This window comes from Cannabis sativa, chromosome X (assembly GCF_029168945.1).
Source record: "Cannabis sativa cultivar Pink pepper isolate KNU-18-1 chromosome X, ASM2916894v1, whole genome shotgun sequence".
Lineage (NCBI taxonomy): Eukaryota > Viridiplantae > Streptophyta > Magnoliopsida > Rosales > Cannabaceae > Cannabis > Cannabis sativa.
This window is the reverse complement of record NC_083610.1, coordinates 8,655,893-8,674,618: the sequence shown is the minus strand read 5'-3', so window position 1 is coordinate 8,674,618 and position 18,726 is coordinate 8,655,893. Positions and strand designations below refer to the sequence as shown.

The following is an 18,726-nucleotide window of genomic DNA, read 5'->3' as shown; positions in this document are numbered from 1 at the left end:
CTTTCCTAAATAAAGAGAAGCAAAATGAGAAACTAAGTAGTTTTCCTCTTCTCTCCTGTCAGTGTGAATATATTCTCCAAAATCAGGGATATAATCGTGACTTGAACACTTCGTATAGAAAATATTTCTAAAGATATACTATATGTTGGTAATTATTTTACCAAGATCTTAGATCTACTCACAAGTATGTTGATTAACACCTTCAATATGAACTTTCTAAAACGATGAAATAAACACATATAAAGTTTAGTAAACCTTACATTGGGTGCAACGAAATATAATGACTCCTTCCGTTCAGATATCTAGCCCTTGATTCCTTTCTGTAGCAGAGCATTATCAATATCTGAACCTGGATCTCTTTCTCTCCTTCTTCAGTGCTGAAACTCCTTCTTGTAGAAAGTCTTTCTTCACGATCTTCCTCACTATGATTGAGGTATCACTTGCTGTGTGTGGGCACTACTCTAATCACTAAGAAATTTCAAAATCTTAAGGAAGAAGAGAGAGAAGGAGTGGTCGGCTAAGGTAGAGAGAGAGAGGCTCAGTTTTTTCTGAATGAAAAGTGTAATTTTCCTGAAGCCTTCACTACCTATTTATAGCATTCCACTAGGGTTAGGTTTGAATTATTTGGCATTAAAATAATGAAAATATCAGAGGTAAAACCCTACAAAAGTGGCCGGCCATGCAATGTGGATTTGGGCCTCACTTTTTGCAATTTTGCAGGTTTATCTTTTTTGCATTTGATTTTCTCAAAAACGTCAATTTTTCAAATTCAACCATTTAAATGCCAATTCTAACTATTTAATAACTATAAATAATTATTAAATAATATTGTCATTTATCATATTTATTAATTGAACCATACAAAGTATCATAATTAACAAATATGCCCCTAAAACTCTTTCTTTACAATTTCGCCCTTACTTAAAAATTCACAAATAGACATAGTCTAATTTGAGAATTATAATTGATTAATCAAAACCAATTATATGAGTCTTACAAGCAATATTATCTCAACTAGTGGGGGCACCATGAGTCTATATAACCGAGCTTCCAATAAGCAGATCAAGAATTTATAACCTAAATTCACTGACTTATTAATTCTTTGTTGAATCCACGCATAGAACTTAGAATTGCACTCTCAGTATATAGAATGCTCTATATGTTCCACCATATAGACACATCATTAGTTATCCATTGTTATAATCCTAATTTGATCAATGATCCTCTATATGAATGATCTACACTGTAAAGGGATTAGATTACCGTTACACCCTACAATGTATTTAATCCTTAAAACACTTAACCCCGTATAAATGATATTTCAGCTTATGTGAAATGAGATCTCCACCATTTATTTTCGTTTGGTCAAGCTCGAAGGAGATCATCCTTTACTTACTATTTGCCAGATAGAAGCTATAGATTCCATGTTTATGTTAGCGCTCCCACTCAATTGCACTACCGTGTTCCCAAAATGTACGTATCACCCTGACCCAAAAGTAGGCTTAACTAACAAATCAAAGAACACGAATAGCCTCTTGAGATTGAGCCTAATCATAACAGGATTAAGATCATTTGATCTAGGATCAACTAGGCGATATTGACTTGAATAGATATTACGGTAAGTTTAATAAATCTAAGTCAAAGTTCAATATCGGTCCCTTCCGATGCATACTCCATGCATCCAACCTGAGCTTTACTTTAACCAATACTCTGGAAAGAACATAGCATTTCTCCAAATGCAAGTAAACTCTGTTGTAGATTATCATATCAGTAAAACCTTGTGTCTGATAAATCTAGGAAACTTTATTCACATAGTCATGTGTACTTTCCAATATGTTGACAACACAATAAACAGGATCAAGTATGCGAAAAGGGTTTAGATGAATTCATACATTATATACATATAATCATGAAATAAATCATGTGAACCATGCAACATTAAATGTTATTTCTGATCTATATTAATAAGTAAATCTGATTATATTGAAATGAGTTTTATTTAGGGCATAAAACCCAACACTATATGCATGTACTCTGGTCGATGTATGCGAACTGACCAATGGTCGAATGGCGCAGCATACTCTATCTAGATATTTCCAACTTCCTCATCGAGTTGGTTGTTTATAAGTAACAAATTACTCAGGATGGCTTATCATCGAGCGTGTTGTTCTCCTAGGTTATGAAATCTTCTACATGTGTCACTTAGATGGATGTTACATCACCCTATGCGAAAACTGGGATAACAGGTTTATTCTGTCTCAAACACACTTCGAGTGCAACTTGAATTGTTGAGTATGCAACTCTATTGTATAATATTCAAGTGATCATGTTTAATGCACAATGTAACGCCCTAATGCTAAGGCACGTTACAGTGTTTTTTGTTTAATTATAGTGCAATCTTTGCTAATCAAAGAATTTTCTTGAAAAACGTGTCAAATTAAAACTTTTATAGTAAATATTAAACTTTATATTATATCAAAATATTTACAAGTGCGGGGATCCCGTATTCAAACTTTTTAAAACATAATATTCCAAAATACATATTATACAGGTCGCACAGCGACTACAAAATACAATTCCCAGATGTCCCGAGACCGAACACTCCAGGTCGCGCTGCTTCGACATGTACAACCTCATCCTAGCTCAGGTTCACTCTTGTTCAGCTTTCGCCTTTCCTTTACCTACACATGGAAGCAGAACTGTGAGTCGACAGACTCAGTAAGAAAAGAATATAACATATCATATAATTTTTGACTTGTAATTAGGCACCCATACACCTATTTATAAGGCTCAACAGATGAGTAAGAACGTTCAATACTTGGGTATAGCCACTATACCACATACACTACGTACCTCACTATACGCGTGTTGGTAGGGTTTATTTCATACCCTGAGTACCACTGAGTGATATACCACACACACTAAGTACTTCTCCGTACTTGTGCAGGTATCAGTGAAATGTACTCTCAGATAACATTCACTATACCAATGCACTCTATACCTTAACTGCATAAGTGCTGGTGGTGCAACTAACAGATTAAGCATGCATATACACATAACATATACATACATTCAGATATTGATATCACACATTATATTCAGTTCTTACCTTCTTTCCAGATTCAAGTGTGCTGGCCGACCTAAATGGAAAGTCTCATGCTAGATGGATGCCCTAATCACATTATGAAACTGGGTAAGTTACATGACCAAAACCCTAATCCCGGGAAACCCAAACCCATAACGCTAGGTTCTGTTATACTTTTTAGGGATTACACAAACTCTGAAAATAGGGAAGCACCCAACCACGACACTGAAATGGACAAAAATTGAGAAAACAAAGCATTCGGGGACCCTGCCAAAACCGGCTAGCCGGTTTGCACCAGTTCACCCCAAATTTTTCATTTCTTGCTCAATTCTCCACCAAATGCAACCAAACTTTCCAGAGTACCTAATTAGGGTATGCACAACATATCCCAGCCAGCAATTCACAAAAAAACTCATTGAAACAAATTATGCCATCAGAGATCAAAACTTTAAACTCAAAGCTTCAACTTGCACAAAACCTAATCTAACCATCAAAACCAGCTTCAAGAAGCTTAAACCAACTCAAACTAAGCCTAGAATTCGAATTACATCAACACCTAACCCTAACAGCCCCCAATTCACAATTTCACCACATGAAACCAAAGTAAAAGCTTAAAAACACACAACCAAAGGTTCTGGGGTTACCTTAGCTCCAAGAACACTTGAATTCTTAGCTTAATTTCAGAAAATTAGGGAGAAAAAGATGGCCCTTCCCCTGGTTTTGTCTCAGCCGAGAGAGAGAGAGAGAGAGAGAGAGAGAGAGAGAGAGAGAGAGAGAGAGAGAGAGAGAGAGAGAGAGAGAGAGAGAGAGAGAGAGTTTCCAAGTGAAATGTGTTTTCTTTCTAATTTTTCTTTTTTCCTTAATTCCCTAAAATGAAATAAGGTTAACTAAATTAACCTTGCTGAATAAATTAAAATGCTAGGTGTCACAAGCCTAGGCTGCCACTTAACTCTCAATTAACACAAATACCAAAATGTCCTTAAGGTTACAACTTAGGTATTTCTAAAGCTAGGGGTAAAATGGTCAAATTCCATAACCACGCTTAATCTCGATATTTTATTTTCTCTAAAATATTTTCCACTAAGAAATAAGGTTCTAACTTACCCATGTGATCAAACTAGCCATTTATCGCATTTTCCATTATCCCCGAGCAAAAATTACAAAAATTGCATAATTCACATATAGAACAAATGATACTCCTAGAGTTTAATAAAATCTCTGGAATTGAGAAATTATAACTCTAATACTCCTTTCTAATAATGGGGTCTACAAATAATAAAATTCATAAATAATTATAAAAATAACAGAATTTAGTGTTAATTGCCTTTACTAATCCAAATTACTAAAGCGGTCATTACACACAAGCTCTCAAACGTCTTTTTCTGTTTATTAATTTAAGTATTATTTTACCATAATAATCCTTCTCTCTCTTAACGATCCTTTCAAATTCAACATTTTTGAATATATTACTGTCAAAAAGTGGTACTATTACTTTAAAAAATATAAAAGTTTTATAATTTTTATGTTTTAAAAAAAATTACTAATAATTTCTCTTACTTAGTACAATAGGTTCCAAGCAATAAATAAACAATATAATCAATCAAACTCACCCATAAAATCGTTCATAAAAAATACACGGGCAAGACTCTATTCAAAACCTATACATCCATCTTCTAGTTTTTTTTTTTTTTTTCATTTCAGAAAATAAAATTCTATTTTCTAGACAGTGTATTTAACTCCTGGTGGGATTCATTAAAAAGAAAAAATTGTCATATGTGTTATTTTACTAATGAATTAGTAGTGATTTGAAAAATATGGAAAGGGAGGAAGAAAGAAAGAATTGGTATTTTTGTCGGCAATAAGATAAAATTAATATTTTCTTTTTTTTGTAAGGATAATTTTAAACTTAAGAGATGTGGAAACTCGAGAAGTATTTTCTTTCTTTTTTCTGATTATAGGTGTTTTAAATACATGCACCATCCACCGCAAATTCGTTTGGCGGAGAGGAAAAGAGTAAACAGTATCTATTCTATTTAATATTCCGTAATTAAACAAATATTCTGAGGCCAATTCCGTCATTTTATTAAATCCGACCGAGTTTCTCAACGAAATTCAGAAAATTAGGAATAGCATCTGGATAAATAATAAAATTAATTAATTATAGCATATGCGACTACCCGATCAACAAATTAGACAGCTGTCAAATTATCATTGGTTTATCAATCCTTCCCCACTCTCTGTTTTGTTTTTTCTTCAGAATCTTTCTTCTCGCCTTAAATTTACACTTTCATTTTCTATTTTTTTCATCTTTCAAAGTCCACATTTTCTATCCTACCAAGCATCTTTTTCCCTTGTATATATATATATACACACATATATACTAGGTGTCGTATAATATTTGTTAATACAGCGACTTCTCCAGAACTGTTTCTCATTTTCTCTCGTTTTTTCCTCTTTAACGTAACGAGAACAGGTAGAACAAACAAAGAAAGATCTGAGGTTTTTCTTTAGAGATTTATCAAATGGGTTCGATTCCATCGGAGCTAAGTTTGGATTTCAGAGCAAGTTATGTCCCGAAATCGATCCATGAATTTCTCAACGAGGTTTCAACCATCGAAAATGTACCCGAGAGGGCCTCGAAGCTCGGTGATTTCGTCCGAAGATTGGAAGAGGAAATGAAGAAGATCGACGCATTCAAACGCGAGCTTCCTCTATGCATGATTTTGTTAAGTGACGGTCTGTCCTCCTGTTCTTTTTTTTTTTCATCATACACATCATTATTTCAACTGGGTTTCATTTCTTGTGTGGATTTTTTTTTTATTCTGCGTAGAAATAGGTTTTTGATTTCTTGTATAGCTTTGTGCATTGATTAATTTGGTTTACGTATTCATCCTTGGGAACAATGATTCGTGGGCTCTAACGCTTTCTTCTGTTGTTTGTTTTCTTGTTTTCTTCGTTTTCAGCTATTCTAACTCTGAAAAAGGAGTCATCCCAATGTGCAGTGACAACAAATCCTCAGCCAGTGCTCGAGGAGTTTATACCAATGAAGAAGGATTGTGAAGAAGAAGATGAAGAACGCGAAGAACATAAGAAAAACAAAAATGAAAAAGACTCGAGGGATAAAAAGAACTGGATGAGCTCTGTTCAGCTGTGGAATACAGATGATATATCCAGTGGTGATCATTTAAACATGAATTCGAAGCAAAATTCCAAGACTCAAACTAAGGTACACAAAAGAAATATTCAAAACCCCAGATGTGGTAATTTTGCTTCCAGTTGGGCACAATCCTTTTCTTTCTTTTCTTTTTGCTCATTCATGTTTATGTATTTATCCCAGATGAATGATGAGAAGATTCTGAAAAATGAAGACCCATTTCCGAGCTGTAGAAATAGGAGTTCAGAGAGGTCTTTTGCACCGTTTATTAAGCCGTATTCCGGTTTTTTGGTGAGGAAAGAAGAGAAAGATGAGTTTTCGATTCCAGGGCTTTCATTGCTCACTCCGGGCTTGAAGAATCCCAAGGAGGAATCGGGTTGCGGCAATGCTAGATCCAATTCTGGTCGAGCTGTCTCTTCCTCGCCAGCTAATGTTCATTCGAATTTGAGAATTGGGTCACAGCAGACTGCTCGGAAACAGAGAAGGTGTTGGTCACCTGAGTTGCACAGGCGATTCGTCAATGCCTTGCAGCAACTCGGAGGTTCACAAGGTTTGACATTAATTAATATTCAATATTATTATTTTTTTGGTATTCCGACAAAAAGTCCAGAATCTTTAACGTTGAGTTGCAATTGATTTTCACCTTTCACACTTAACTTTTTAAAAATAGATCAAAAAGAAAGGTACACTCTTCTATGTAGAACCACTCGTTGGGTTTGCATGTGATTCAACAGAGAAAGTTATAATCGTTTCTGAGACGTTACTTATTAGGAAATTAAAGATGGGAATTGACTGTATTTCTTAATTAAACACAACAGTTTGTTAACGTGTATCTCTACTGTCTCTATGATTATTATTTTTAAAACATAACTAATTGGAGTTTCTGTGATCTTTTCTTCTGCAGTGGCCACCCCTAAACAAATTAGAGAACTCATGCAAGTAGATGGTCTGACCAATGATGAAGTGAAGAGTCATTTGCAAGTAGGTCCCTGGGTTTTTTAAAAGAAAATTATTATTTTTCTCTTTTTGGTTGCTGGGTTTTCAAAGTCTTGCACCACTTTTGACAGATGAATTAGTTATATGCTCTTGAATGTGGACCAAACAAAATATCCTTATTTTTTTCTTCTTGGCTTAATTCTAATTCAGAAATATAGACTTCACACAAGGAGAGTTCCATCAGGCACATCAGCCCCTGCAAACCAATCCGTTGTTGTTTTAGGTGGCTTATGGTTGGGCCAAGATCAATATGGCGATTCTTCAAAAGCTAGTAGTTCACAGTCAGGTTCTCCCCAAGGACCCCTCCAGTTAGCTGCAACGAGAGGTGGAAGCCCCACTACAGGGGATGAAGATAGCATGCAAGATGATGATGATGATGATGATGATGCTAAATCTGAAGGCTTTAGCTGGAAAAATCACCTTCATAAACCCTTGAAAGATGATGTACATAGAGTGTGAAAGTATAATCACGAAGAGAATTTTGCAGATAACAATATATTATACCATTGGATAAGAAAAATAATACAACAGCATATAAAAAAGACCTTGAGTCTTTTGATAATAGAGTGAGAGAAGAGAGACAGAGAGCGGCTATTAAAATTTTGCAGGATTAGTTTAAGATGAGTTTTTTTTTTCTTCTTTTATGGAGTTAGTATGAGAACTCTTTTACCTAGCATTGCTATTTTATTTTATTTTTGGTTCTTATTTTTGTGTTGAAAAGTTTCTATCTGAAATTGTGGTTCAAATTTCAGTTTGATTGATGGGTCGTCACTTGCTAAAACAAAAGGTTACTTAAGGATTACATATAAAATAGCAATCAGTTTGTTAAAACAAAAGGTTAACATATAATTTGCTTTGAGCGAAAATTCAGATGTCTAAATATTGGGGACTTCTCCCACAATGTATTAGTGCCTTTTTGTTTTGGTTCTTATGGAAATTACAATCTCAATATTTTTATAAGTTTGTTGTACATATGTTGTTCACTCAAAAAAAAAAAAAAAAAAAATTGAAATGTGGACATCATTATTTGACACGTAGCAAGAAAGAAGACATCATTTGAGTAGGCTTGAGTTGTAGCAGTCGACTTAGGAGGAGACCTTAGCCCTGCACCCAAGTTGATTTTGGGAGCTTCAGGATGGAAGTTTGGACTTCAATAACTTAATTCTAACTCACTATCTTTTAGTATTCTTTACCATGAAGACATGGAGCAATTAAATCCAAGCCCCGGGAGCTGAAATTACAAGAACCTGCACACCGAAAGCCAACTTGGACACCTAGGGTTTCACCTAGCGTCCAACTTGACATTCCCAACTAGCGTTTCATTTTCCAGGACTTTCTTAGTGCAAATGGGTCAAACTTTGCATTGGAACATCAACTAGACATGACACGGATGTATTTGAGGCATCAGAATCAGATTCAGAGCAAGTTTATATTTGAGCACCCGTAGCACTCGGTGCACAGGCACCCAGCGCCCAGGTTGACAATTTGTCAATTTGGGCACCTTCCAAGTATCGAATCGACAATTCAACTTTTGCATCTTCTTCGTCTTCATCAAAAATAGGGAAATATGTACTTTCGAGGAAGAAACTGCACCTCCTGGGTGCCAAAATTAAAGCCCAGCGCCCAGGTTGACATTTTGTCAACCTGGGCCGATTTCGATGATATTTTTCGAGAACTCTTCCAAACATCATCTTCGTTTTCAACAAAGATTAAGATTCAACTAATTTTGGGGACCAAATAGAATTTTGGAAGGGCCAAAAGGGGGACCCACCGCCCAGGTTGACATATTGTCAACCTAGGCTGTTTCCAATCAAGTTCTCGAAAATGTGTTCTGGGCATTTTTTCTGTCATAAGAAATAATGAAGATTCGAGCAAAATTGGGGAGAAAACCACATTCCTGAGACCCTAGAAACAGGGCCAGGTCTTGAGGGATTACGAACCCACAGGACTGCGATTAGCACTAGCAATCAAAGCTGAGTCACTCAAGATCTACAATGATTCACAACTAGTTGTTAATTAGATTCTTGACGAGTATCTAGCCCGAGGGTCAAACATGATCGCATACTTAAGCAAAGCTAAAGATCTATTAGCCCAACTCAAGCACTACTCCATCCAACAAGTGTTGTGTGAATAGAACGCAAATACAAACTCATTAGCTAAACTGGCTAGTACAACAAATTTTGATACTATCAGTGTAGTTCCCGTCAAATACCTAACCAACTGGAGCATTCATGAAGACGTGGGGCCTATCCTAATGATCGACAATTATGACCCTGATTGCACAATACATAGAACAAGGTATTCTTCTAACTGATCGAAATGAAGCTAACAGATTGATGAGAAAAGCAACTCACTTCATCATCATGGACGAAGTAATATACTAAAGAAGCTTTTCAATGCCACTTCTAAGGTGTGTCACGAAAGAAGAAGCCAAAGTCCTCATGGTCGAGGTACATGAGGGCTTTTATGGCAACCATGCCAGGGGAAAGACTCTCAAAGAAGATCTTGAGACAAGGGTACTTTTGGCCAACAATGATAGAAGATTGGACGGACTATGTCAAAAAATGTGACAAGTGCTAGAGATTTTTAAAAATACCTAGATCTACCCCAAACGAACTCCATAGTATGCAAACACCTTGACCATTTACTGTCTGTGTAATCGACCTCATATGTTCACTACCTAAGGGGAAAGGCAAAGTTCAATATGCAGTAGTGGCAGTAGATTATTTCACAAAATGGGTTGAGTAGAGCCATTAGCCACTATCACGTCAGAGAAAGTTCTTGATTTTGTGGTGAAGAACATCATTTGCCGCTTTGGACTCCCACTGAAGATTGTGCCAAATAACGAAATTTTGTTTGACAGTGATCTCTTTATTGATTTTTGCATCAGTTATGGAATCATTAAGAGTTTTTCAGTAGTCGCCTATCCACAAGCAAATGGGCAAGTGGAAGCAGTCAACCAAACTCTTAAGGATACGCTAAAAAAACGCCTGGAGCAAGCTAAAGGAAATTGGCCAAAGAACTACCCAAAGTACTATGGGCTTATCGCACAAAAGAAAAAATAGCAACAAGTCACACTCCCTTCACTCTAACCTACGAAGACATGATACCCGTAGAGCTCACACCACCATCACATCTAAGACTAACATTTGACCAGCAAACTAATCATCAGTTGATGGCCAAATCTTTGGATGGAATTGAAGAGATCAGAGAAATATCTAAGCTTAGAAAGACGGAGTATCATCAAAGAGTCGCAAAACACTATAACTCCAAGGTTAAAGATAGGAAATTTAAGCCTAGAGATAATCCCATGTACATATTTGATGTACCAGAATCAAATTCAGAGCAAGTTCATTTTTGAGCACCCGTAGCACTCGGTGCCCAAGTTGAAAATTTATCAATTTAGGCCCTTTACAAGTATCAGATCGACGAACCAAATTTTGCATCTTCTTTGTCATCATCAAAAACAGAGAAATAAGTACTTTAGGGGAAGAAACAACACTTCCTTGATGCCAAAAGCAAGGCCTAGCGCCAAGGTTGACATTTTGTTAACTTGGGCTGATTTCGATGATGTTTTTCGCACAATCTTTTGGGCATCTTCTTTGCTTTTAGCAAAGATTAAGATTCAACTATTTTCGTGGACCAAATGGAACTTTTGAAGGGTCAAAATGGGGACCCAGTCCCCAGGTTGACACTTGGTACTCGACCTAGTGTCCAGGTTGACACATGGCACTGGGCCTAGTTCCCAGATTAATAGATTGTCAGCCTGGGTTATTTCCAATCAAGTTCTTGAAAATGTGTTTTTGAAATTTTTTCCATCATTAAAAATAATAAAGATTCCAACAAACTTAGGGAGAAAACCATAATCCCGAGACTCTAGAAACAGGACCTAGCGCCTAAGTTGACAATCAATCTGGTGCGCTGGTTTTGACCACTCAAATGTCAAATCTAGTTTGACCATTGAATTTGGAATGGTCAAAAAATGAGGTAGGAGACCTCATCCTCAAGTTCTAGAACCTTAGAAGTATCAAAACAAGATCCCAGAAGCTCTGAAATGAGTACCCAGCACCCATTTAAAAATCACTTGTGAACAGACGGTTCCACTCAACTTTAATTTCAAATGTTTACTCTTGATTTATCTTGCTGTTTTATATTTTTACTTTTTTTTTATATTGTAACTACATTAATAAGAGTTAAAGTACAAGTTAAAATATGAAAATATTTTGGAATAGTACCATTCTAAACAACCTCGTGTGTGCTTCTCTCCTAATGCTTGTCTAGCTAAGTTATGAGAAAGCATATTTTTATATCTTGATACATATATGAAACAAGAACATTAGAAAATTTTAAAAAAAGGCTATAACATGTTGTAACAGATTAGACAGAGATGAATTATATTTCTACATCATGCTGATTTTATCAACCAGAAGTTTACTATCCGATTCAACCATAGCTAAAGGAAATTCAACCAATTCACACCAACTTAAAGTCCACAATAAAGCTTTGGCCTCAACATGAACAGGAGAAAGCTTAGCATGATAGGAATTCAACAAACCAGCCACAATATTTCCTTCCAAATTTTAGATAGTCCCTCCTATTTTTATCTTTCTTTTCCTTTCATCAATGGTTGCATCAACTGATAATTTGTAGAATTTTTGTTTCTGTAACATTTCACCTGCACTTACACCTTTACAAATGTCTTCAGAAGGAATCAAGTATCCTTGATCGTCAATATTTTCCAGTCTACCATCTTGAGCTTTAGAATATTCCTCTAATAAAGAGTAGACATGCACTTCAACACTGGAACTATTATAAATACCGTTTCTGAACAGAAATTGGTTACCTCGATTCTAAATTTTCAATATAATACCAAGAAACAAACCCATATCATCTTTGTTTATGCTATCAAAATCTCTTAACAAATATACTTTAATATCAAAATTCTTATTTTTAGCATAAAAGTTCGTAAAAATAGTATCCTCCACACATGTTTAGTTTTGGAACACTCCAAGAGGGCATGCAAAACTGATTCAATTCTATTGGAGCATAGTGAACAAAGAGGACTTTGGATTGAACTTCTATCGAAAAGGTTTAAAGCACAAGAGAGGATGTGGTGAAAGTTTTTCAGATAAAATACTTAATTTTAGGAAGAATTTTAAGTTCAAAAGAGTTTTCCACCACCTTTAGATGGAAGTTTGGTTAGAAGAAGTGGGAGGAAATGAAGTGTAAAGCCCGCTTAGTTAATTTGGAAATTAGCAGTTGTTTATGTTTAATTATGAAATTATTTATAGCTATTTAAATAATTTATTACTGTTATTTATGGAATTCAGAAATGCATGATTATGTCATCAGTAGTTTTTATATTTTGCATTTCCGGTGTCCGGTATTTTGGAACTCGGCGTTTGGCTCAGTAGAAATCACAACTTAGTATGTTAGTAATTTGGGGACGGGTTTTAGACATTGGGAATGTCGGGAATGGCCGGGAATTTAGAATGTCCCAAAAATACCCCTTTAGTATGATTTTCATGATTTTATGGTGGAGGGGCAAAATGGTCTTTTTGCCCCATTAGTGTTTTGTCTTTTAATGACTTTTTATTTGAAAATTTAAATGTTTAAGTGTTTAATTGTTGGCTGAATAAAATGGGATTTTATAGCTTTTATTTCATTTTTTCCCAAACTTAGAAAAAATTACATTTTCTCAAAGAAAACTCTCTCAACTCTCTCTCTCTCTTTTCGGCCATTTGAGGCAGCTTCAAGGGTGATTTTTCCTCTTCAATTTCAAGTAAATTTCAGCTAGTTAGTGTGTCTCTAATCAAGGTAATTCTTGTCTAGCTTTTTCTATTTAGTTTTCTTGAGATTTTTATGAAAATTGATGAAATGCATGCTTGAATAGTTGTTGTTGTTGCTGCTAAAATCTGGTTGTTGTTCTGAGTTTAAGCATGTTAGATTAGGGTTGTTTAAGTGATTTTGAAAGCATATTGGATAGATTGTTTAAAGCTTTGAATTTTCTATGCAAAAGTGTGGTTTTTGGAGGAAAATATAGTGATTCTGTTATTGTGTTGTTGTTGTAGTTTCTAATAGTTTTCAGAGGTGATTTCATGCATATTTGAGTAGAATTAACTAGGTTTGAATGCATGTTTGTGGGAATTGCTCAAGTTTGAGTTTAGAACTCAAAGCTTGAGCTTTAATGGTGATTTTTGATTCTGTGGTTTCTGGGTTAGTTTGAGGCCTTAGAAATGTTCTAGGGAAGGTATAGAAGTGTCCGGAAAGTTTGGAACCATTTGGGGTTGAATTAGTCGAGTTATGAAAAATTTGGTTTGTCGTCGCGAGGAACCGGAATTCCGGTTGTGCATCCGGAATTCGGATGAGGGTTCAGTAATTCTTAACCGGAATTCCGTTGGGCAACCGACCACGGTTGGGGAATTTTTCAGAACCCTAGTTTTCCTCGTTTTTATGTTTTTAGGGGTATTGCCATGCTTTTTATCGATAGGGAAACTTTTAGTTCCTAGTTTTAGTCCCCGGGATGTGATTTAGCGTGTCACTTAAAGCGTTGTGATTTTTATGGTTTAGGAGCCGATGTCCGCTCGGCTTCGGTTTCGGTCGGGTTGTGGCACACTGAAATCAGAATCAAGGTAAGATTAGTATAACAGTATGCATATGTAGATTACATGTTTAGCGTGCATGTAGGAAGCCTGTTAGATTACATTAGTTATGTATATAGGCTTCGAACCATCCAACCCTGTCACGTCGGTACAGGCTGGAGTATGACCAGCAGAATGAGTATGACCAGGCTCGGCCGATCAGCCGACATTTGGTTGGTGGTTCTGTCATTGACCTATCCCGTCGGTACAGGCCGGAGTATGACCCGCAGCCGGAGTATGACCCGCCCGACCGATCAGGAGGATACTTGTCAATAGTACCGTCCCTGTGAACGTTCAAAACTCAGTACCATGTTGGACATGGCAAGAGTGGCTCGGTACCATGTTGGACATGGCGGATAGCGGGACTCGCATCGTGTTGGACACGGCAGTTAGAATTATGTATGATATTATTATGCTTTTCTTACTGAGTCTGTCGACTCACAGTTTATGTTCATGTGTAGGTAAAGGCAAGGCTATAGCTGATGGACCGTGAGTGAGCTTATGAGATTGTACATGTCGGGGCGGTTAGGCCTGGAGCGTACGATCCTCGGGACAGCAAGGCTGAATTTTTGTAACTGGTCGTTAGACGACTTTTATTTTTATGTAATAGTTAAACAGTTAAACTTTTTGTAAATATTTTTATAATCGGGATCCCGAGTCTTTTGTAATATGGTTTTATAAGTTTAATTAAAAAGCAAAATTTTAATTAATCACGTTTTTCCATAAACCTCGTTGATTAGCAACGAGCTGCACAGTACGTTTAAAAATCACGTAATACGCCTAAGGTAGTTAGGGTGTTACAATTTGGTATCGTAGCCGCTGTGTTGTCTTCCGAAGATCGTCACGACATGTACAATCATCATCAGCAGTTAGCTCGGTTCACGGTTCAGTAAGCCTTTATTGCTTTAGTAGTTTATTTTATTCAGTTATGAAAAAGAAAAGCCTGTTAGGAAGCATGTTAGTAGCCTGATAGTAGAATAGGCGCATGTTTCGTTTTTAATTTCCAAATTAAGCGGCATTAGTAAGCTCTCCTTGAATACGACCTGATATGCCAACTCTTGGTTTCGCAGGCGGTTCTAACTAGATGGACGCCAGGCGGACTACCAGGAGTCAGGGCAACTCCGTAGGGTCGAACCAAGGACAGGGAGCTCAGTTTCCCCCACCTGCTAGGGGCCGAGGTAGAGGTCCCCGAGGCAGGGCTCGTGGCCGGGGTGATGAGAACCCGCCACAGGCTGCCCAGGCTCCCCCAGCCGATCAGGGAGCCCCGAACTGGGAGTTACGGTTTGCGGAGATGCAAGCCCGGATCGAAGAACAAGACCTCGAGATTCAGAGGTTGAGACAGCAGGGTGCTCCTGCAGTTCCAGTGCCTATAGTTCCAGTGGCACCTGCCCCTGCTGCCCAGGCCGAGATAGTGGTGGCGGCCCATAGATTGGAACCATTGTATGAGCGGTTCCGGAAGCAAGCACCTCCGGTATTCCTGGGAGGTCCGGATGTAATGAAAGCCGAGCAATGGCTGACGGTGATTACCAAAATCCTGAATTTCATGGGTGTCACCGGTAACGACAGAGTGGTGTGCGCCACGTTTCAGTTCCAGGAGGACGCCCTGGTATGGTGGGACATGGTGTCTCAGATCCATGACGTCACCACCATGACCTGGGAAAGGTTCCAGGAACTCTTTAATGCAAAATACTACAATGAGGCGGTCAGAAGCGCCAAGAGGAAAGAGTTCGTTCACCTGACCCAGCGGGAGAACATGAGCGTCACTGAGTATACTACTCAGTTTGATCGGTTGGCGAGGTTAGCCTCGGGAATTGTGCCGACCGACTTCAGCAAGAAGGAGAAGTATCTGGACGGGTTGAATCCCAAGATCAGGCATGACCTGATGATCACCACCGACGACAGTACCACCTATGCTCAGATGGTGGAGAAGGCACTGCGAGCTGAGGGCGCAGTGGGGTGTATGTCAGAATCAGCCAGTACTCCGGTTGGTGGCGGGGCTCCTACCCCTCCCCGCATCGCTATAGCGGGGAGTAGTGGTTCGGCCATTGATCGAGGAAGAGAGCACCAACCGCTTCCGGCGGCTCGAGTCGAACAAGAGGTTCGGGGGAACCGAACGCAGGAGTCGTCCTGGTGGTACTGAGACCCGATTCTCCTATCCCGAGTGCCCTAGCTGCAAGAGGCACCATCGGGGCGAGTGCAAAGGTCAGGGATGCTTCCATTGTGGCATGCCCGGACACTTCAAGAGGGAATGTCCCCAGCTCCGACCAGAGGCACCGAGAGCTCCAGCGATACCCACTCCAGCCAGGGTATTCGCCATCACGCAGGCTGATGCAAATGCCAGCCCATCAGTAGTCACAGGTCAGCTTTCTATTAACAACTCACTATATTCAGTGCTGTTTGATTCTAGGGCTACACATTCTTATGTGGCGGCCAGAGTCTTTAGTAAATTGGGTAGACCCTATGATAGATATGAATCAGGGTTTGGAACCCTGTTACCTGGCGGAGAATTGGTCATCTCCAATAGGTGGATTAGGTCTATGCCGATCAGGATAGATGGTAGAGAGTTAAGCGCTGATCTGATAAAGATGAGCTTAGTCGAATTCGATATTATTTTAGGAATGGATTTCCTATCTAAATATTCGGCGAGCATTGATTGTAAAAGAAAGATGGTGGTCTTCCAACCGGAAAGTGAAGAACCGTTTGTATTTGTGGGTTCGGTTCGGGGATCTCGGATCCCGGTGATCTCGGCTATGTCAGCGAGAGAATTGTTGCACGGTGGGTGCTTAGGGTTTCTGGCCGTGGTGGTGGACACCACTCGGCCAGACACAATTCGGCCAGAGGACATCAGAGTGGTTCGGGAATTTTTGGACGTTTTTCCCGAAGAGCTTCCAGGGTTACCACCTCAGCGGGAGATTGACTTCGTGATTGACTTGGCACCAGGGGTGGATCCGGTTTCCAAAGCCCCGTATAGGATGGCTCCAGAGGTCGAACTTAAGGAATTAAAGATTCAGCTCCAAGGGTTGCTTGACATAGGGTTCATTCGGCCCGGTGTGTCACCACGGGGAGCCCCGGTTTTGTTCGTCAAGAAGAAGGATGGATCTATGAGGATGTGCATCGACTACGGAGAATTGAACAAGTCGACTTTAAGTGAAGAATAAATATCCATTACCTAGGATCGATGACTTGTTCGATCAGCTTCAGGGGAAGACGGTCTTTTCTAAGATTGATCTCCGTTCGGGTTATCATCAGTTGAGAATCCGAGAGGAGGACATTCCAAAGACGGCTTTCCGCACTAGGTATGGACATTACGAGTTTCTGGTTATGTCATTCGGACTAACCAATGCTCCTGCAGCATTCATGGACACGATGAATAGAGTATTCAAGGAGTTCCTCGATATCTGTGTGATTGTGTTTATCGACGACATCCTCGTGTACTCTCGATCGGAGAAGAGGAGCATGAGTTACATCTTCGGATGGTACTGCAACGACTTCGAGAACATAAGCTTTACGCCAAGTTCAAGAAATGTGAGTTCTGGTTGTCTCAGGTGTCCTTCCTAGGGCACATTGTGAGTAAAGATGGGATCAAGGTGGATCCCGAGAAGATTGAATCCGTCAGGGATTGGCCGAGACCGAGGACAAAGGATGAGATCGGGAAGCTTCTTGGGATTAGCTGGGTACTACCGTAGGTTCGTGGAGGGGTTCTCCAAAATTTCAATGCCCCTAACCGAGCTTACAAAGAAGAATCAGCGGTTTATCTGGTCAGATAAATGTGAAGCTAGTTTTCAGGAGCTAAAGCAGAGGTTGATTACTGCTCCGGTGCTAGCTTTGCCTTCGGACAAGGAGAAGTTCGTAGTCTACTGTGACGCATCCAAACAGGGTTTGGGGTGTGTATTGATGCAAGCCGACCGGGTTATCGCTTATGCCTCCCGTCAGTTAAAGGATTATGAACAGCGATACCCGACTCATGATCTAGAATTGGCCGCAGTGGTTTTTGCACTGAAGATTTGGCGGCATTACCTTTATGGGGAGAAGTGCGAGATCTATACCGACCATAAAAGTCTCAAGTATTTCTTTACTCAGAAAGATTTGAACATGAGACAAAGGCGTTGGTTGGAATTAGTGAAGGATTATGATTGTGAGATCCTCTATCATCCCGGAAAAGCCAATGTAGTGGCTGATGCCCTGAGCAGAAAGGGTCCCGGGCAAGTAGCTAATATGATTCAGATCTCACCTCAGCTAGCAGAGGATATGGTTAGATCCAGCATTGAGTTTGTGGTAGGTCAGCTTCACAACTTAACGCTGCAATCTGATCTATTAGAAAGAATAAAGGTCGCTCAGATGACAGATCCGGAGTTAGTGAAAATCCGAGATGAGGTGTTGGCTGGTCAAGCCAAGGACTTTTCAGTGTCAGATAGTGAGATGCTTTTGTATAAAGCCAGGGTTTGTGTTCCGAGCAGTGTGGAACTTAGAAATGAGATCTTTGAGGAGGCTCATTCTACTCCGTATTCTCTGCATCCCGGCACCACCAAGATGTACCAAGATTTGAAACCGTACTTCTGGTGGAACGGTATGAAGAAGAATTTGGTAGAATTCGTATCGAGATGCCTCACATGTCGGCCAGATTAAGGCCGAACATCGAGACCAGCAGGTTGTTGCAGCCTCTAACCCTACCGTAATGGAAATGGGAAGATATTACGATGGATTTTGTGGTCGGGTTACCTAGGACCACGGGTTTATTTGATTCCATCTGGGTAGTGGTGGATCGATTTACGAAATCTGCTCACTTTCTGCCGGTTAGAACAACATTTTCAGTGGATCAGTTGGCAGAACTGTACGTCAGAGAGATAGTG

The 18,726-nt window shown here is 39.0% G+C and overlaps 1 protein-coding gene across 1 annotated transcript; it reads left to right on the top strand.

Annotated features, from left to right (window-relative positions):
- Positions 1-5,322: 5,322 nt before the first annotated feature.
- Positions 5,323-7,940, top strand: LOC133031784 (transcription factor HHO6-like). Its single transcript, XM_061105454.1, has 5 exons — positions 5,323-5,821; positions 6,049-6,311; positions 6,423-6,789; positions 7,144-7,220; positions 7,386-7,940. Exons 1-5 carry the CDS (start codon positions 5,608-5,610, stop codon positions 7,692-7,694), a joined length of 1,230 nt encoding a protein of 409 aa, XP_060961437.1. The 5' UTR covers positions 5,323-5,607; the 3' UTR covers positions 7,695-7,940.
- Positions 7,941-18,726: the final 10,786 nt, after the last annotated feature.